The 21,621-nt window shown below is 41.0% G+C and overlaps 1 protein-coding gene across 1 annotated transcript in view; it reads right to left on the reverse strand.

Moving 5' to 3' along the window:
* Window positions 1-2,081: 2,081 nt before the first annotated feature.
* Window positions 2,082-21,621, reverse strand: part of LOC124712354 (prisilkin-39-like) — a 36,656-nt gene continuing 17,116 nt past the window's right edge. The window contains exons 4-5 of the mRNA XM_047242649.1: window positions 7,409-7,535; window positions 2,082-2,284 (exon numbers count right to left, since the gene is read on the reverse strand). Of these exons, the coding sequence (XP_047098605.1) occupies window positions 2,082-2,284; window positions 7,409-7,535 (330 nt within the window). The remainder of the gene's footprint in view (window positions 2,285-7,408; window positions 7,536-21,621) is intronic.

Raw genomic sequence — 21,621 nt, forward strand, 5'->3', positions numbered from 1 at the left:
TCTCATGTATATGTAAAAACAAAAACTTAGCATAATCTACCCTGGCTACTGACTTCTGTTGAATGGTAAGAAAACAGACATACTGAGATGTGTTAAGTGAAGAAGCAGAACAATTAGAAGCGATGCTGGACCACGTGGATACCAGCCTCAGCTCTTCTTATAACATTAAAATTAATAAATTAGAGCAAAAGTCTTAGTCGTAGCAGATAAAATAGCGTTTCCCTTTACTCACTTAACCATGAGCGATATGAGTTCGAGGAATCCTTTGCCTACCAAGGGAGAAAAATTACATCAGACGGAAGGTCAAGGATGACGCAAGCCGAACCCGGCCGGCAAATACTGCTTTTAACAAGAGAAGAGCTCAAGAAAGACCCAATAAAACATTTGTTTGGAACGTGCAGACGTACGGAAGGGAAACATGAACACTCGAGCGAGCAGGAAAACATAAAATAACAGGCTTCGAAATGTGGTGCTCAAAATGTTCTTGATAGACACCAAATCAAACTAAGAAGTGGTCCACAAAGTGAAGGAAGGGAAGCGTTATCTCCTGAAGGTAATCGAACACAGAAAGAACACATGAGTGGTCATCTGCTGAAACATGATGGTATCATTAGAAGTATGACTGAAGCGATAGTTGAAGGGAAAAATACAAGAGACGGACCAAGACTAGAAAACGTCAAACCGGTCGCAGAGGATACCTATACCGCTCTCAAGAGGAGGGCCGAAGGCAGAAATGAATGGCAGGCTGCTGGTAACCAACCTGATTGTTGAAGACCTGAAAAGTGCACATCTGAAGCACAGCGTTCTAAGGAAGCGAAGTGTGGACACTCTATATCCGGAGATATTTGTTATAGATGTACTCTTTTGCAACTTTCTTAATCGATGAAAGTCCATGAACCGTTTGTATTTTGATTTATCGTAGACCTAGTAGTACTTACTAATTGAAGCTCCATCTTCAGAATCCATTGTAAATATAATCTACATTGATTCATCTTTATCACATACATAGCGCCATAACAAACTTAAAAAATATAGTTAATAAATAACAGAATTGGGGAATACACAATGAAGAAGCAGTGAGGAGATTTTTTATAAATTCAGATACGTCTGTTTCACTAAGCCATAATAAAAAGACTCATTTAAAATTGTGAACCCCGACTTTGGTTCTTTCTCTGTGAAATACGTTTAAATCAATAAAAAAAGCAAAATATAGGCAGTTAGTGGTCTATTCTTCTTAAGATATATATCTACCGCTATCTCTATCAAGAGGAACCACAAACATACTGAAAAAAAGTTTGTATAAACTATGTCCTCACAGTACTGATTTTGTCATGCATATGCGCAAGAAATATATTGTCTTGTGTTGCTTTAAAAGTTGTATTTTCATTTTTAATGCTGACAGTAAATCAATTAAAATTAGTGTGGCTGTTAGCCTGACTGTAACTTTTCAATTTGATACAATTTCTATAGCTTTCTCATTAGTTTTGCTGCTCATTTTGCTAACTTACTTTACTTCTCATTGGGCCTGAAGACGCTGAAAACTTCGATGTAGCCACTTGAAATCGTACCTGGAATCTCTGCGTCAAGAAACAGCAATGCTGACAAGTAATCACTATATCTTCAGGACGCAACAATGAATCACCACGAGAAACTTTGAAGATATAAATGAATAAATTCTCGGACTCTGCCACTGACTGGCTTAAAAAAACAAGGCTTAATGAGAAAAATTGTGTATTATGTAATGTTGAATTTGTCTTGTTTTACGGTGTACTCTCTTTTCTAATATTAGTCTTGTAAATGCCCAATGAATAATTAATAATACGCCATAAACACCTACTGTATTCTACGCAGAAGGTAATTATACGATTACTAGATAGGTACAAATAATACAAGTATTTTTTTTAGACATGTGCTTTTATTAAATAGCTTGTGGATGATGAGTCGGATCAGGGTGATTAGATTTTGTAGGTTTTAGAGGAAAGGTTTATAGAAAAAGGGGCATTTGAACATGGTGGTGTTGTAGAAAAGGAGTGATCGGTTGCATAAGAATGAGGAGAAAATGAGGGTCGAGTCGCTGTTCTTCACCAGTGGCTGTAGCCATGGCCGTACCCGTGTCCAGGGTAGCCGTAGTGGTTACCGTAGCCGTGGTAACCATGGTAGCCGTATCCGGGGTAGCCGTAGTGGTTACCGTAGCCATGGTAGCCGTATCCAGAGTAGCCGTGGTGTCCCCATCCAGGGTACCCCTTGTAGCCCCAGCCAGGGTAACCGTAGTGGGACGAGTAGCCTGCAACATACATCACGTGCTTCAAATAACTTCATTTCAATTTATCAGACACTCTTATCTTCAAAAATACCAACAATAAGCTGAAAACTAATGCAAACAGAGACTATCTGCATGATCCAGTAGTGTGCATGGAACGAAGTGGAGATGAGATCTGTTGTTTATGATCTCCGTTAATAAAAGGCATTCCCTCTGCAACTTTACGAGTTTCAAGCCACACACACACACACACACACACACACACACGTACACACACACAAGTAGAAATAATAGAAGTCGACTTGTGATATGTAGATGTATAAAGGCAGACGAAGAGTGTGCTGAATGTATCCGTCGGCGCTCGGTATTAAATTACATCACAACCTAATATACAACATGAAGTGTTTGAAGCCTAATTAATATTGTGTTTAGTTCCGGGATTGTAAACGAAAGAGGTCTCGACAGGCAATCAGTCAGCCAGCACCAGATGAGTTCCACGTTATGGCATCCTCAGAAGTCGATATCTGACGAATGAAGCAAATTTGATTGTGATGCGTATGAGAAAATTACAGATATAGAAACAGGTGAACACGGACTTGAAAAATAATTCGAATCACTTGATTGAAGAACGACGGTAGGACCATATGTTACTATAGTAGTATCAGTTTTACCATAGATTGTGACAACAGGGCAAGATACATGGCTGGAACAACATTCCGATGTACGTGCGGGTAGTATAACGACTCACAAAAGTATTGGCCTATGTTGCTGATATCGATTCGCTATAGAATTGCGGAAAATATAGCCTATTTGAGTATGATTACTTTTCTGAAGAGTGAGAAACAGCTGTGTAGAAATTAACATTGTTTCTGCAATCTCCCATCGTGTGAAATCTGCCCTGTTCGTTCATGAGATCCACAACGCAGCAGATAACTGAGCTTGGCTTGATGCCATGTTTCGCGACTGCCAAACAGCTTTCGATACAGTTCTGCTCTGTCACTTAGTAAACAAAACATCGGAAACTCATGTCATTCTTCGTGTGGAGCCATCAACCAAAGCGAGGTTAACGTCCTAAGTTCCTCAAGGTAATGTCATATGGCCGCTGCTGTTTACGACGTACTGTATGTAAATAACTTGGTGGATTTCATCTATATCCATATGAGGCTGTTGGCAGAAGACGAAGTTGTGTGAAGTTGGTGACATCATCATAATTCTGCTACGAATTCCAGAGAGACCCTCGTATGATCTGCTGTCAGTGACTGATACATGACTCTAAATACAAATAAATGTAAAATAATGCGCGCATATGGGTGAATAAAGCCGACATGATTTGAGTAGGGGATCGAAGAGCCTAGGCTAGTTCTGTTAGAGAAGGCTGGAAAAAAAGAATTCCGGCAAATGCTTAAGCAGAAGCCGCGCGTGAAAAACAGACATTACGACAAGGCTCTAGCAACGAAATTTTCCAGTGGCTGATCAGCCAGACGAAAATTAAAGGTCGACTATTTTTACAGCCGGTAAGTTTAACACCATTGGCACTTATTTACACACTACAGTATTACGATCAGCCATTTACGTTTTCGTTTGACTTCATCATTTGCGTTCTACAACGAGCTTATCTCCAAGTGTCTAAGGTTTAGTATTGTAGTATACTGTTCCAGTCAGATATACATTCCCGGCAGATCAGGTTTTTTCAACAAGTACCAGTTTTTAAAACCTGAAAATTTATTTTATATTTCCTTACCAACCGGCTGTCGGCTTTCTAGGCTACTCTCACACAACATACGACTGAAAAGACAGGTCACACAATATCAGCGAGAGTTCATAGAGTATGTTACCATTTTACGACTATATAGATTATATGAATAACACAACCATAATAAAACACACAAAGAGGCTATAAACAAACGGACCATACACGACATAATACATATTGAAAGTATAAAACAGTAAAGGTCAGAACAGTATATAAGTGAGTATTGACACAGTTAGCGATGTTATATGAACTAAGCAACTACTGAATGTTGTGAAAATCAACACTGTGTATTTCAAATTATAATACGTTTATATTCCTTCAAGTACCGAGGGAATATGTTGTAAACGTTTTCTTCAGTTTTTATCGTTTTACTTGTTCCTGTACGCAAAGTCTGCTTTATCGTACGGTGACCAAAGGAATATAGGTATAAAAAACTATACTAATTGGGCACTCATGACTGGATTAGCTCAGGTTTTGTGTAAGAACTCGTAAGTTTGCTAGCGTTCTTAATGATTCTAAACAACGTCTAGTTCATTAATGTAATCGTTAAGTTGCATGTGCGCAGTGATAAAAACATGAAATTGCATGTGAACAGAAATACAGTGCGAGTGTGTCGGTTATTAATTACTTTAAATCGAGAAAGCGTTGAAATATAGTAATTACACTACACGTTCGTCAATGAAGGCACGAACAATGACTCTCCATTAGAACTGATCCACCGAGACTTTACCTACGGTCCTGTCAAATACGTTACAAAATGCAGCTCTACGCTTTCAAAATCGACTCTTTCACACAGCTGTCAAGGAGCTTGGTCAACGAGGAGAGTAGTAAACCGACAGCTATGCTAGCCTGTTAATCGGATATTTCATTGACGTGTTGATTCCTCTTGAAATATAGTCAGTAGTCCAAACCACAATACGTATTAGCAACGTTAATCTCGTATTTAGGTGTTACTACTAACACACTGGCAGAAAAAATAAAGTTCTGTGCGGAATAACTTTTAACACTGCTCGGAGTCTTGCGACTTTCGATGAAAGCTTATACGGTTCTAAAGTTGTAGCATGTGAGAATATATGGTAACGTAACACCAGCGGAGAACGACTGGTGTGGTAGATGATAAAAATACACAAGGAAAGACTGGACACAGGGAACGAAAATATGCTCTGAAAGAAATTGCATGGCATCCGAAAAAAAAAAAAATACTATCATGTGAAACTCAGCTTCCTCTGTGCGTCCGCGAGACCCAGAAAACAGGAAATACCGGCACCCAGGTAGATGCAGTGTTCCTTGACTTCCGTAAGGTATTTGATACAGTTCCATACTGCCGCCTAATGAACAAATTAAGAACGTAAGGAATATCAGACCAACTATGAGTCTGAATTGGAGAGTTTCGAGCAAACAAAACGCAGCATGTCATTGTTTCAGAGACGGGTTTTCAGATGAAGAAGTGGCTTTTAGTAAATATAAATCTCTTAGTAAGCAACGTTGGAAGTTCCATAGATTTTTCGAGGATGATACTGTTGTGTACAGAGATGTAGCAAAGCTGGAAAATTGTAGCGAATGGCAGTAGGACCAGAGGGGATCGACCCTTGGTGCAGTGAGTGACAACTTACACTCATCGTAAACAAATGTAACGTACTGCGTATACATAGACCGAAAGACCCATTACTGTATGGTTACGCGGTTGTAGAACATTCACCGGAAGCAGTTCATTCCATGAAATGTCCAGGAGTATGCATACGTAGCAGTTCGAGATGGAACGACCACACAAAACTAATCGCTGGAAAGGCAAATGCGAGACCAAGAATCGTTACATGAATTCTCAGGGTATGTAGTTCATCAGCAAAGGAGGTTATGTACAAAACCCTCGTTCAAAGAAGACTTGAATATTGCTCATCAGTGTGGATTGCTTGAGATCCAAAGAAGAGCAGCGAGTTTCGTGACAGATTAATTTAATAAGTACGAAAGCGTTACGCAGCCGATCACCCAACTCCAGTGGCAGACGTTGAAACAGAGACGTTCTCCATCGCGGCGTGGTTTACTTTTTAGGTTCGGAGAGCATGCGTTTCTAGAGAAGTCAAGGAACATATGGCTTCCTCCTATGTCTTTATCGCGAAAGGACTGTGAAGATAAAAGTAGAGAGATTCGAGCACACACGGAGGCTGTCCGGCATTCAGTCTTTCCCGAACCATCCGTGACTGGAACAGTAAATGGGGGAAATGGTAGTGATGCACAAAGCACCATGCGGCACACACCGCAAAGTGACTTGCGGAGTATAGATGTAGATGGATAATTGTCGATAACAGCACCGATTAGAAATATAGAGCTGCTCCTCTGGAGGTATATATTCAGAATGAAATGTGATAATATGAGTAAAATTATTTGGAATTCATAAATTGAAACAGAAAAAAAAATGTGTTCCAAGGGTATGAGAAAATCCCTATCAAAACGCCTTAAAAAAAGTTACACACACTAATTCAGACAGACGGTAAAGTGCCGGCCGCGGTGGCGGAGCGGTTCTACGCGCTTCAGTCCAGAACCGCGCGACTGCTACGGTTGCAGGTTCGAATCCTGCCTATGGCATGGATGTGTGTGATGTCCTTAGGTTAGTTAGGTTTAAGTAGTTCTAAGTTCTAGGGGACTGATCACCTCAGATGTTAAGTCCCATAGTGCTCAGAGCCATTTGAACTATTTCAACACACGATAAAGTGTTATTACGGCTTGAAAGGAAGGAGGAAATATTGTGGGTTAACCTTCATTCGACAGCAAAACCATCAGAGACGGTTGATAATACTTGGAATTGTCAAAAATGGGAGGAATCCGCTGTTTTTTTTTTTTCGAAAGGAAGCATTCCCGCATTCGGCTTAAGTGATTTAGAGAAGTCAAGGAAAAAATTTATCTGGCTGGTAGGACAGTGATTTAAATCCCCCTTCTCCTTAATGCCAATACAGCGCCTTAAAAGTATACTAAATCTTTCTATTCAAAGCTTCAACGTGCGCTAAGCGGGAAAACCTTTCACGGAGGATCGAAAATGGGTACCGGCGAGTGGAAGAGAAAATTTCTGTCAGAAACTGAAATCAGTCATGAAGCCATGGATAAACATAGTTTCCACTACTTCCTTACTTTCGAGGATGCTCATTTCACAGAGTAGTGGGTGCGCATTATTGCTGTTCGGAACGAAACGAGAGGCGATCGCGACATGTTGATACTTTTAGTCTGTCAGTGAGACGTGCCCGGATGGCGCGCTGCCCGGGAAAGGCAGGGATGCGGGCCACAGTCCAACGCTCCAGTCTCGGTACGATATACCATTTTATCTATTCTCATACAGTTGTACTGAGCTGAGTCATGAATGCTACAGATGATAACACAATAGGACGTGAAAAGATGTCACTCACCGTGGTACCCGTAGCCAGGGTACTTGTAGCTGTACGGGTAGTACCCGTGTCCGTGTGAGACTGCCACAGGGTAGGAGGCCTCACAGCCACACAGCAGGGCCAGGCAGGCCACAGCCAAAAGGCACACCTGGAACACAATAAGATACACGCACATGTGGGTCTCGAGATATGTGACTGAGGAGCGTCTATGTGCATTCTAATGTAACGTCTTTGTCGACATCTGGTTTAGTAGTCCGAACAACGTAACAGCTTATTCTATTCCTCTGACCTCCTGTGACGGGATGAAAGATTGAAATAATGTGAACTGTCTCTGAAGCCAGTGCACAGGTCCTCTCCTGCACGAGAAGTGTCATGAGGAAAACTGCAGCAGTGGAGGCAAACCCTCGAGTTTGTAGAAGAAGGAGAAAATTACGTGCGTAATCACCCATTAAATTTCGATTTCGTTGACAGTATGTAATACAAAAGTTCACTTAATATTCAGGTTGTCCTAAATCTTTACAGATCTTTGGACGAAAATTATACAGACTGCAGATGATCTAAACCGAATACTTGGAGACAAGGAACCAACTGTCGGAAACGATCATTGAACGACCCGGAAAGAAGAAGGGGGGTGGGGGCATGTGTTAAGATGTCCTGCGCGACAATTCGTGGGCGACATGAGTTTCTAAACGTCACACGCTACTGTAATAACGCCGGCAGTTCTGCCTCCAAACTCTTGTAGAAACTGAAAAGAAGCCATGTGGCGGTGTCCCATTTGGCATTCTCACTGTACAACAGACAGCAAGGATATTTGAGACAGCGAGGAAAAAGTTTATGGGCCGTTGTAATGGGTACACTGAGACTTGCGAGAATCTCTGTGGTTAGCTGCTATAACATGCAAATCATTTAAATCGATAAAAATCCAGATATTTACTTCTGATCATTAGTTTCTAATTCTGAAGTATTCGGTTTAGGGTACTCTGGCCTTATATGTTTTGGACAGCCTGTACAGAAGATGTACGCGCATGTGTATCTGTATGGAGAATATCAGTTTCTCCGTCCCCAGAAGGTTGGGAAAATATTTGTAACATTGTTAGAAGGCTCCACTGAACTGCGCTTGACGAAACTTGGATTTAAATATCACTGAGACAGTAACAAATTGCCTGTAATTTCCAAAAATCGTGGATCCAATATTAATATCGATTGTGTACAACTTCCACCTGGAAGGTAACTGTGATACTGAAATACATGATGTGTAGTAAAGCAGATGATTCCTGCCTATTTTTTTTTGCTCGGTGTTTGGAATTTTAATGTGCAATCGAGTAGCTTGGTGAAATGGATTCAAATAAAAACGTTCTACATCATTTTCCAGTTCTTTTAAAGGAATGTGCAGGTTAATAAGGTAAAAATATACAGGTATTGCGAACTTCACTAGTTAGGCAACATAAATCTTAAAATTCAGTGTAAGTAAAACTACCAATAGAAAACTAAAAGTATACGTGACTGATTGTAATCAAAACATAATGAGGTGGGTGAGAAAGTGTCGAAGCCTTTTAAAAGACGAAGATTAATCCTGTCAAACATAAACAGAGCCGAAAACAGAATACTGTGCAAAAAGAAAGAAAATTTACAAAAAAATTAACGTTGTTAATTAGTTACTTAATATTTGTTGTTAATTAATTATTTAATATTTACTCCTAAAATTAACAACAGTAATTGCATGAAAGTCTTTGTCAGAGCAAAGTTAAAGCAATTACAGCCTCGGTCGACCGAGGGCTGTAACCACTTTAATTTGTAAACGGTCGCTGACCACACAGCCATGTTTAAAACTTTGTGTTCGCTGGCTGGATGCTGACAAATGAAGTGTATGGATGAAAAGAAAAATGTTCGATTTATGAGTTAAAAAACCGAGAAGGTGCTACGTAACATTTAAGTTAGTTAAATTGTGTTTTTATTTTTGCTATAATCTGAAGTACTCCCAACTGAGCTATTGGTGCAATTCAAATTTCGTAGTTGCAGCGAAACAAGTCACCCAACGAGGATTAACTGCTTTCAGCTAATTAATACTCTTGTCATCGTCTGTGGATGAAAAGTCATTCAGACTGCCACAGTTTTATACCATTCCTCGAAAGAAATAAGAATAGAAGCTATGCAAGTGAAAATTGCTGTGAGTATTAATGTGAGAACCGTTTCACTTTTCATTTCAAAAGCACTGTGACTGGCGATTTGTAATTTAATCCTGCATTTGTACTGACACTTTCTTGGTTCTTCTAAAACCTCGTCGCTATTAAATAATTTGTCCAGAGTAAACCATTAGGGGAGCTGAGACTCAGAGGCATTTGAACAACACTGTAGTACGAAATTCGCCAACAATTAGCTTACAGAGAGACGAGTGACAGTGAGAAGTGCAGTACTCACCAGTGAGAGAACGCGAGACATTGTGCTTGTCGACTGAAGGCTGAGTGCTGACAGTGAGGAGGTGCGTGGCGGCGGCTGTTTTATATCCATCAACGCTGCCGACGTCGGCATTTGTAGCGACTCGGGGTTTCAACACTGAAAACACCGGCGGTCGCGCTACTGGCGCAGCCTTGTGAACCGGAGAAAAAAGTGCAAGCGGCATGGCTTGCGACGGCCCAGGCCCTAGTCGCCGCCTCTCATTACACGCTCACTAGAAACTGCGTGAAGTTTGGAAAAATAGGGGAGAGGTACTGATGGAATGAGGTCCTCGTAGATTAGCGTCGAAGAATATTCCCACTCGAAGACGAGATTTTTCTGTTTCGAATCTAGATCCCGAACGTCGTTATAACCTAGCAACACGTTTCATAACGGGATGCATCCACTGAAGAAGTAAGATTTATTTATCCTAGTGATGTGGCCGAGCGGTTCTAGGCGCTCCAGTCTGGAACCGCGCGACCGCAACGGTCGGAGGTTCGAATCCTGCCTCGGGCGTGGATGTGTGTGATGTCCTTAGGTTAGTTAGGTTTAAGTAGTTCTAAGTTCTAGGGGACTGATGACCTCAGATGTTAAGTCCCATAGTGCTCAGAGCCATTTGAACCATTTTGAGCCATCCTAGTGAGTTTCCTTCTTCCAGGAATTTTAGAAGTAAATTTTAAATGGTTCAAATGGCTCTGAGCACTAAACTTCTGAGGTCATCAGTCCCCTAGAACTTAGAACTACTTAAACCTAGCTAACCTAAGGACATCACACACATCCATGCCCGAGGCAGGATTCGAATCTGAGACCGTAGCGGTAGCGCGGTTCCAGACTGTAGCGCCTTGAACCGCACGGTCACACCGGCAGGCGTAAATTTTAAATATTGTAAGGGGTGTCTAAAGAGTGACGCCACTTTGCTATAGGAAACCCTGATTAAAAGAAAAGAAAAACACCTCAGCATAAATGTTCCTTTTATCCTTTATGCACTCTCCCAAGCTGCCAGTATCGGACTCCTCCCTAAATGTTAAATGCCTTTGCATAATGAATGTTTGCGTATACAGTGTGTTAGTAAAAATCCATTTATATTCCAGAACTTGTGATAGGAAGCAGAGCTTGCTCATGAAAGTCCCCATCATGCTGGAATGGAAATCAAACAATGATCAAGATACTCGAGCGTATCAGCCACTGGTTGCATCTTCTTAGAATGTTAAATCCCTTTATAATAACTTTTAAGACCTTCCTCATTGTTGTAGTTCCTTGGTTTACTCGATTGCAGTTTGATTTTTATCATTAGTTTAATAATTCAGCTTGTTTTCATATTGTTGTGTGAGTATCAGTTACAGAGCAGCATTTCATTCTGTAGCTATATTCATGCATGGTTCCCGCGTTTCACATCTTTTCTCGTCGTGCAGCTGTCGTTTGTCATTTCCTTAAAAATGGTATTAAGTACAGTTCTCTGAAATCAGTTACAAAGCCCAACATTTCCTGTTTTTCCTTTCAAGTGTGTTCTTTTAACTCGTATTTTTAGAGGAGATCCACAGAGATCAATCTTCTATGGCATGTCTGTACCACACTTCACATTTGAGAAATGTTCAAAATAAGCCATTAACTTGCATCATGAACACCGAATGAAAAATAGTATTTCGTTTATCATGGAATTATAGTTTCCATAAATTACAGATTTTAGTTCAAGTTTACGTAACTGACTACATCATTAATTCAGTAATAGAATTTTTCTGTTCTCGTCTTTATCTTGTTCTATCGCTGTCATGTTAAATTCTTACTATTATGTATCGTGTGATGAGACTAATTCAATCAGTCTTTACGCTACTGAGCCACTTGTCGCCCTAATTCTCAACGACCGAAAAAATCTTCAAATGTGTGTGAAATCTTATGGGACTTAACTGCTAAGGTCATCAGTCCCCAAGCTTACACACTACTTAACCTAAATTATCCTAAGGACAAACACACACACACCCATGCCCGAGGGAGGACTCGAACCTCCGCCGGGACCAGCCTCACAGTCCACGTCTGTGGCGCCCTAGACTGCTCGGCTAATCCCGCGCGGCTCAACGACCGACAAAGCTGTTTTTACCCTGAAGTGGTCTCCCCACAAGCGGTATTAATTCTTCTATCACTGCTTTATATATTATTTAGTGTGAGATTAATTCCTTGTTAATTTTCCGACCTTCAGTGTTGCCACTGCTTAGTTGTTGGTTCTAAAATGAAAAATAATTAGACTTTTACGGGGATTAATTTGTCATTTTTATTACCAGACCTGCTACGCCCAAAAATTCTACGGGCAATACAGGCGCGCACACACACACACACACACACACACACACACACGCACACACACACACACACACACACACACACACACACACACAAGAGCGCGCGCGCTCACGTGCGCAAATGATCCAACAACAGGTTTGTAAGCATATCCATCTTATAAGTATACGTTCAATCATTCACTGAAGCCCCATTCTTCACGGAGTGCTGCACTGAGGAAAGGTATCGATTTCGGTCGATAAGGCCTGGCACGAAGTCAGCCTTCCAAAACATCCCCAAGGTGTTCTATAGGATTCAGGTCAGGACTCTGTGCAGGTCAGTGCGTTACAGGGATGTTATTGTCGTGTAACTACTCCGCCACACGCCGTGCATTATGAGCAGGCGCTCGATCGTGTTGAAAGATGCAATCGCCATCCCCGAATTGCTGTTCAACAGTGGTAAGCAAGAAAGTGCTTAAAACATCAATGTAGGCCTGTGCTGCGATAGTGCCACGTAAAACAACAAGGGGCGCAAGCCCCCTCCATGAAAAACACGACCACACCATAACACCACCGCTTGCGAATTTTACTGTTTACGCTACACACGCTGGCAGATGATGTTCAGAGGGCATTCGCCATACCCACACCCTGCCATCGGATCGCCACGTTGTGTACCGTGATTCGTCACTCCACACAGCGTTTTTACACTGTTCAGTCGTTCAATGTTTACGCTCATTACACAAAGCGAGGCGTCGTTTGGCGTTTACCGGCGTGACATGTGGCTTATGAGCAGCCGCCCGACCATGAAATCCGAGTTTTCTCACCTCCCGCTTAACTGTCATAGTACTTGTAGTGGATCTTGATGTAGTTTAGAATTCCTGCGTGATGGTCTCGGTAGATGTCTGTCTATAACACATTACGACCCTCTTCAACCATCGGCGGTCTCTGTCAGTCAACACACGAGGTCGGCCTGTACGCTTTTGTGCCGTACGTATCCCTCCACGTTTCCACTTCACTATCACATCGGAAGCAGTGGACATAGGGATGTTTAAGAGTGTGGAAATCTCGCGTACAGACATGTGACACAAGTGACAACCGGAGCGCCCCATTCTGCTCCCTCACGATGTCTAATGACTACTGAGGTCGCTGATATGGAGTACATGGCAGTTGTGGCTGCACAATGCTCCTAACATGAAAAACGTATGATTTTAGGGGTGTCCGGATACTTTTGATCACATTGTGTATATATGTTTTGTGGAAGAGATTACACGTGCAGAATATGGCAAAAATATTTGGAAAGAAGACATTGGAGACCTCATCAAGGGTGAGGAATTGTCTAATAACGTGATACAAGAAGAAATGTGTGTCGATATGGAAGACATAGGAGAACCAGTATTACAGTCACAGCGTAACAGAGTTCTGGAGGACTTGCGACCAAATGAAGCGGATGACATACATAACATTCCTTCAGAATTTCTAAAATCGTTGGAGAATTGGCAGTCAAACAACGTTTCAAGTTGATTTATAGACCTTTTGAGTGTCGATACGTACTGTCAGACTTCCGGAAAAGTTTCGTCCACATGTTACCGAAGAAAGCAACCGCACAATCGGCTAAACAGATCATGCATCCAATTTTCTAATAAGAATAATATGGGATTTCAGTGATAAAATTACTTGATGACGCTGCAATCTGCAGTGAAAGCGAGGAAGAATTACAGGATTTGTCAAACTGGATGTTACTGTATAATGTTCACGGAATGTGGATTCTTATAAACCGAAGAAAGACGAAAGTAATGAGCAGTAGCAGAAATGAGATTTGCAATGAACTTACCATTAATAATGTGGACGACGAAATAAAGAAAGTTAAGAAATTCCGTTACCTACGAATGAAAGTAACATACTATAAACGAAGCAAGGTTGACATAAAAGGCACACTGGCGTAGGCAAATAGGGCATTCCTGCTCTAGAGAAGTCTACTATTGTGTCAAACATCGGCCCTAATTTGAGGAAGAAACTTATGAGAATGTATGTTTGGAACATAGTACTGTATGGAAGTGAATCACGGACTACAGGAGAACAGGAAAAGATGAGAATTGAAGCGCCTAATATGTGGATACTGCTATTTCCCACAAATAATTGAGGACGGTTGGTGCAAATGGTTCAAATGGCTCTGAGCACTATGGGACTCAACTGCTGTGGTCATTAGTCCCCTAGAACTTAGAACTACTTAAACCTAACTAACCTAAGGACATCACACACATCCATGCCCGAGGCAGGATTCGAACCTGCGACCGTAGCAGTCGCACGGTTCCGGACTGCGCGCTTAGAACCGCGAGACCACCGCGGCCGGCACGGTTGGTGCAAGTGTCAGTCTGAGATGAAGAGGTTTGCACACCAGAGGAATTGGTGGTAGATCAGTCAATCAACAACGTGATTTTATTTGATTCATTTAATAAATATTGGTGAATATCTGCAGAAAACGAGAATTAATGCTAATATACTAAAATGTTCAAACATGAATTGGATTTTTTATGGTTCATTTTTATATTTACCCAGTTTTAATTCATACAGTCCGTTTTCATTCCTACTTTTGCTTGAAGCTGCACTGTTTGGACTAATATATCTTCGGATGTATTGTTTGGCCTGATCTACATTGTTGCTTCGTATAGGGCATTGAGGGAAGCATGTTCTTTGTATGGTACTTCTTACATTCGGCTCTGAAATAAATACTCACTTTTTGGTTTTCTTGCTACTGAGCGATTAAACCTGCGGCGGGCACCAAATCCCAGTTGCAGATTGTCTATCCAACGGCATCGAGGGGCCTAAATTTGAAATGTTGTCACTTGCTAAGAGTTGTAATCTTACGTTACAGGTTTCACATAGTAAGAGCGTGTTACAGTCGCAAAATATGTATGTGTCTCGAGGCAGCGTAACTCATTGCGAGCAAATACTGAGAATATACACAAGGTGTTTATAAACGAATATCGGGGTTTTAACACTTTATAATATTTATTACATTAAACTTACAGTTATAAATGATATGTCAAATGAAAGAACAGCTCAAACAGTTTTATCTAGAACCGTATAAATGTTCAATGTGAGCACCATTTGTTACACGGCACACATCAAGTCTATAGCCAAGCGCCGGACAGGCCGCAAGGGGCCCAATGACAGGGCTTGCTTTGCACGGCCTCCACGTTCACTCGACCTACCGCCATGCAATTTTTTCCTTTGGGGCATCATCAAGGATCGTGTGTACGTGCCACCGCTACCAACAGACCTCCCTGAATTAAGAAACCGGATTGAAGCAGTTGTTGCTACAATCACTGAAGACACACTTATCAACGTTTGGGAAGAACTCGGCTATAGACTAGACGTGCGCCGTGTGACAAATTGTGCTCACATTGAACATTTATAAGGTTCCTGGTAAAACTGTTTGAGCTGCTCTTCCATTTGACATGTAATTTATAACTGTAAGTTTAATATAATAAATATTAGAAAGCGTTAAAACCCCGATATTCATTTATTAGCACCCTATGTTTATCGTGTATTTGAGAACAAGAGCACTTAGTGGAGTCCAACAAACTTCACACGAAACATTTTCCCGCTTACACTCTCCTCTCCCCGCCCACGAAATGATGAAAGGAAAAAAGTTTATCGCTTTGCTTATTACAGTTTCGCTGTCCATGCCGTTAAACTTCATTTTCGCTGTTCATGTATATGACGCCATAAACGTTGATATGCGTGAAAAACGATGTTATATAGAGTGCAGATGATGTGGGCAATAGTCATACACTGATTGATATTGAGAGCACTTAGCCACTTCCAACAAACATGCTTAACGTCAACTATCTAACACATAAATTCATTCATAAAATTGTAAGGTGGTCGTGTCAGTTTGATTCCTATAAGTTATCGACGTGTATGTCAGAGAGAGAGAGAGAGAGAGAGAGAGCAACTTACGTTACTGTTAGACAATCTTTGGTCTTGTTGGGGCACATCTTTGCCTCTGCCAGTCTGATACATTACTGCTGTGTTGACTTATAATGGTATCTGTTAGATGCAGAAATATTTACTGTAAAGAAAAACAAGAATTAATAGGATCCCTGTATTGCAATGTGAAAGGAGTACAAATTTTGAAGTGCTTTTTTTTTCTTTTTTTTTTTGGGAGAAGAAGTTTGATTTAAGACTGCGCACCTAGTTTGTAGGGATGATTTGTGACAGTTAGTTAATTTTGTACACTCTCAGGAAGACCACCTACTTCACTGAGTCGTGCATTAAGATATCAACTGATTAAGGAGTTTGATTTTTATAGAATTTTTTTTAAACGTTGTACCCTTTTCAAATAATTGGTCACTTTGTCAAGCATAGCATTGTTCAGACCAACGTTGTGTGTGAAGATATCGCGGAGGTTTATTCTATCTCTTTGAATACATACTTCATTCTAAAATCGTTGTCCTGGAATGTTATTTCGTTGCACCATGAGTATGAAACAGTTTGAATATAGTTTGGAAATGTTATTTAGAAATAGAAATCTAGCTTAGCCGCTGTTTGCTTGCTGTTTGCTGTTGTGCTTTCGAGAAATCTGTAACAATGTTGTCAACATGCGACATAAGTGGAAATTTCAATTAGGAGGGCTGCTTAATGGTTTTGCTTCAGTTATGCATTTAATATAAAGATAAGTTGTATTTAGACCAGTTACTGTTCACTTCAAACTGGATTCTGTAAAGTGAAAGATTCACCCCCCCCCCCCCCCCCCCCCTGATTCATGGACTTACCGTTGGTGGGGAGGCTTGCGTGCCTCAGCGATACAGATGGCCGTACCGTAGGTGCAATCACGACGGAGGGGTATCTGTTGAGAGGCCAGACAAACGTGTGGTTCCTGAAGACGGGCAGCAGCCTTTTCAGTAGTTGCAGGGGCAACAGTCTGTATGATTGACTGATCTGGCCTTGTAACGCTAACCAAAACGGCCGTGCTGTGCTGGTACTGCGAACGGCTGAAAGCAAGGGGAAACTACAGCCGTAATTCTTCCGGAGGGCATGCAGCTTTACTGTATGATTAAATGATGATGGCGACCTCTTGGGTAAAATATTCCGGAGGTAAAATAGTCCATCATTCGGATTTCCGCGCGGGGACTACTCAGGAGGACGTCGTTATCAGGAGAAAGAAAACTGGCGTTCTACGGATCAGAGCGTGGAATGTCAGATCCCTTAATCAGGCAGGTAGGTTAGAAAATTGAAAAAGGGTAATGGATAGGTTAAAGTTAGATATAGTGGGAATTAGTGAAGTTCGGTGGCAGGAGGAACAAGACTTTTGGTCAGGTGAATACAGGGTTATAAATACAAAATTAAATAGGGGTAACACAGGAGTAGGTTTAATTATGAATAAAAAATAGGAGAACGGGTAAGCTACTAGAAAACAGCATAGTGAACGCGTTATTGTGGCCAAGATACACACGAAGCCCACGCCTACTACAGCAGTACAAGTTTATATGCCAACTAGCTCTGCAGATGACGAAGAAATTGATGAAATATATGATGAGATAAAAGAAATTATTCAGCTAGTGAAGGGAGATGAAAATTTAATAGTTATAGGTGACTGGAATTCGAGAGTAGGAAAAGGGACAGAAGAAAACGTAGTAAGTGAATGTGGACTGGGGCTAAGAAATGAAAGAGGAAGCCACCTGACAGAATTTTGCGCAGAGCATAACTTAATCATAGCTAACACTTGGTTCAAGAATCATGAAAGAAAGTTGTATACATGGAAGATACTAGAAGATTTCAGATAGATTATATAATGGTAAGACAGAGATTTAGGAACCAGGTTTTAAATTGTAAGACATTTCCATGGGTAGACATGGACTCTGATCACAATCTATTGGTTATGAACTGTAGATTAAAACTGAAGAAACTGCAAAAAGGTGTGAATTTAAGGAAATGGAACCTGGATAAACTGACTAAACCAGAGGTTGTACAGAGTTTCAGGGAGAGCATAAGGGACCTATTGACAGGAATGGGGGAAAGAAATACAGTAGAAGAAGAATGGGTAGCTCTGAGGGATGAAGTAGTGAAGGCAGCTGAGGATCAAGTAGGTAAAAAGACGAGGGCTAGTAGAAATCCTTGGGTAATAGAAGAAATATTGAATTTAATTGATGAATGCAGAAAATATAAAAGTTTGTAAATGAAGCATGCAAAAAGGAATACAAACGTCTCAAAAATGATATCGACAGGAAGTGCAAAATGGCTAAGCAGGGATGGCTAGAGACAAATGTAAGGATGTAGAGGCTTATCTCACTAGGGGTAAGATACATACCGCGTACAGGAAATTAAAGAGACCTTCGGAGAAAACAGAATCACTTGTATGAATATGAAGTGCTCAGATGGAAACCCAGTCCTAACCAAAGAAGGGAAAACAGAAAGGTGGAAGGAGTATATAGAGGGTCTATACAAGAGCGGTGTACTTGAAGACAATATTATGGAAATGGAAGAGGATGTAGATGAAGATGTAATTGGAGATACGATACTGCGTGAAGAGTTTGACAGAGCAGTGAAAGACCTGAGTCGAAACAAGGCCCCAGGAGTAGACAACATTCCATTAGAACTACTGACAGCCTTGGGAGAGCCAGTCCTGACAAAACTCTACCATCTGGTGAGGAAGATGTATGAGACAGGCGAAATACCCCTAGATTTCAAGGGGAATATAATAATTCCAATCCCAAAGAAAGCAGGCGTTGACAGATGTGAAAATTACCGAACTATCAGTTTAGTAAGTCACAGCTGCAAAATACTAACGCGAATTCTTTACAGACGAATGGAAAACCTGGTAGAAGCTGACCTCGGGGAAGATCAGTTTGGATTCCGTAGAAATGTTGGAACACGTGAGGCAATACTGACCTTACGACTTATCTTAGAAGAAAGATTAAGGGAAGGCAAACCTACGATTCTAGCATTTGTAGACTTAGAGAAAAATTTTGACAATGTTGACTGTAATACTCTCTTTCAAATTCTAAAAGTGGCGGGGGTAAAATGCAAGGAGCGAAAGGCTATCTACAATTTGTACAGAAACCAGATGTCAGTAATAAGAGTCGAGGGACATGAAAGGGAAGCAGTAGTTGGGAAGGGAATGAGACAGGGTTGTAGCCTCTCCCCGATGTTATTCAATCTGTATATTGAGCAAGCAGTGAAGGAAACAAAAGAAAAATTCAGAATAGGTATTAAAATCCATGGAGAAGAAATAAAAACTTCGAGGTTCGCCGATGACATTGTAATTATGTCAGAGACAGCAAAGGACTTGGAAGAGCAGTTGAACGGCATGGACAGTGTCTTGAAAGGAGGATATCAGATGATTATCAACAAAAGCAAAACGAGGGTAATGGAATGTAGTCGAATTAAGTCTGGTGATGCTGAGGGAATTAGATGAGGAAATGAGACACTTAAAGTAGTAAAGGAGTTTTGCTATTTGGGGAGTAAAATAATTGATGATGTTCGAAGTAGAGAGGATATAAAATGTAGACTGGCAATGGCAAGGAAAGCGTTTCCGAAGAAGAGAAATTTGTTAACATCGAGTATAGATTTAAGATTCAGGAAGTCGTTTCTGAAAGTATTTGTATGGAGTGTAGCCATGTATGGAAGAGAAATGGTTGAAATGGCTCTGAGCACTATGGGACTCAACATCTGAGGTCATCAGTCCCGTAGAACTTAGAACTACTTAAACCTAACTAACCTAAGGATATCGCACACATCCATGCCCGAGGCAGGATTCGAACCTGCGACCGTAGCAGTCGCGCGATTCCGGACTGAGCGCCTAGAACCGCTCGACCACCGCGGCCGGCATGGAAGAGAAACATAGACGATAAATAGTTTGGACAAGAAGAGAATAGAAGCTTTCGAAATGTGGTGCTAAAGAAGAATGCTGAAGATGCTGTTAATTTCCAATCAAATGAGGAGGTATTTAATAGAATTGGGGAGAAGAGGAGTTTGTGTCACAACTCGACAAGAAGAAGGGACCTGTTGGTAGGACATGTTCTCAGGCGTCAAGGGATCACAAATTTAGCATTGGAGGGCAGCGTGGAGGGTAAAAATTGTAGAAGGAGACCAAGAGATGAATACACTAAGCAGATTAAGAAGGATGTAGGTTGCTGTAAGTACTGGGAGATGAAGAAGCTTGCTCAGGATAGAGTAGCATGGAGAGGTGCATCAAAACAGTCTCAGGACTGAAGATAACAACGACAACAACAACAACGTGAAAGGTTAGGATACGAGTAAAACCTGGATAACAGCTTGCGACACACAGTTTTGGCTATACGTATATTTTTACAGGGTGGGAGGTAGAGTTGGGCTACATTTTAGACAGAAACAAATATAGTGGGGAGATTACAAAGTAATTAGATGCCTGAATTAGTTTTATATAAGCTAGTTCGACTCCATCGGAATCAGGGATCTACTTGTGAGTAAGATTTGAAACAAGTGTACGTGTTGCACATATAAGTTTAGGCACACTCTGTGTCTCATATTGTTCAAGAAGTACGCTCTGGGTTTTACTGTTCAATACTTCAATCGGTAACAACAGAACCCTTATAGAATCGCGTTGTTGGTCGTCTGTGTGACTGCCAGGACCCTTTTTTTCTCAAGAACGAGTAGAGGTATCTCGTTGACATTTTTGTCAGAGAGAACGGTCTACTGCCACTTGTCGGTGAAAAGATACAGGCTTCTAAGTCAATGCAGTCAAAATATACATCATTTATGTCAGATATATTGATACATAGTTACTCATCAGTAGCTACGTAGTGATTTCCGTTAACTTAGAACCATGAAATTTGGCAATAAGGAAGGTTTCACAGTGCAAACAAAGGAAAAAAAATCCGAGAACTGTTAAATTCTAATTATACCACATAAAATATCTTTTGCCATTACAAACTTACATTTCATTCATAATCTGTCAGGAATGTCGGGAACTTCCGTAGAGATTTTGATATGGTGTTCAGTAGAAAATAGCGTGATGAACGATTGTGTACACAACTTACAAATATTTGTTGTTAATTGCTTCAGCTACGATGAAGTGAAATCCTCTGCCGCAGTGTACATGGTGCTTTTGCCCTCTAACGATGGTGGGTGTAAGGCCATCCGACGGCCACGCCACGCCGGTGCCAAGTATCACAGGTCGTTTACAAATTACTCATTGTCCTTGTAAAGATGCCGTGACAGCCTACTGTATGTATAATGTTTCAGAGCAAAGTAATCCTGGTAATTGATACGGTATTGTGTTACCGTTATTTGGGATGATGTTCAGATATCCCATAAAATATCCACTGAAACACTCCATAAAACTGTTCGTCATTTGTCTAAAGGAATAGCTCTATGGCCGGTTGTACTGCTTTCTTCTCTGGAGACTTCCGTTAAAACTTACCAGTAATCGCAACAGGGACGGAAGCACACGAAGTCAGCGCCTCTGCAATTGCCAGTTATCATAGTGTGTTAATATAACTCCGAAATTCATAAAATAAAAAGATGCAAAATTACACAAGAAACTTA

This window comes from Schistocerca piceifrons, chromosome 8, assembly GCF_021461385.2.
Source record: "Schistocerca piceifrons isolate TAMUIC-IGC-003096 chromosome 8, iqSchPice1.1, whole genome shotgun sequence".
Taxonomy (NCBI): Eukaryota; Metazoa; Arthropoda; class Insecta; order Orthoptera; family Acrididae; genus Schistocerca; species Schistocerca piceifrons.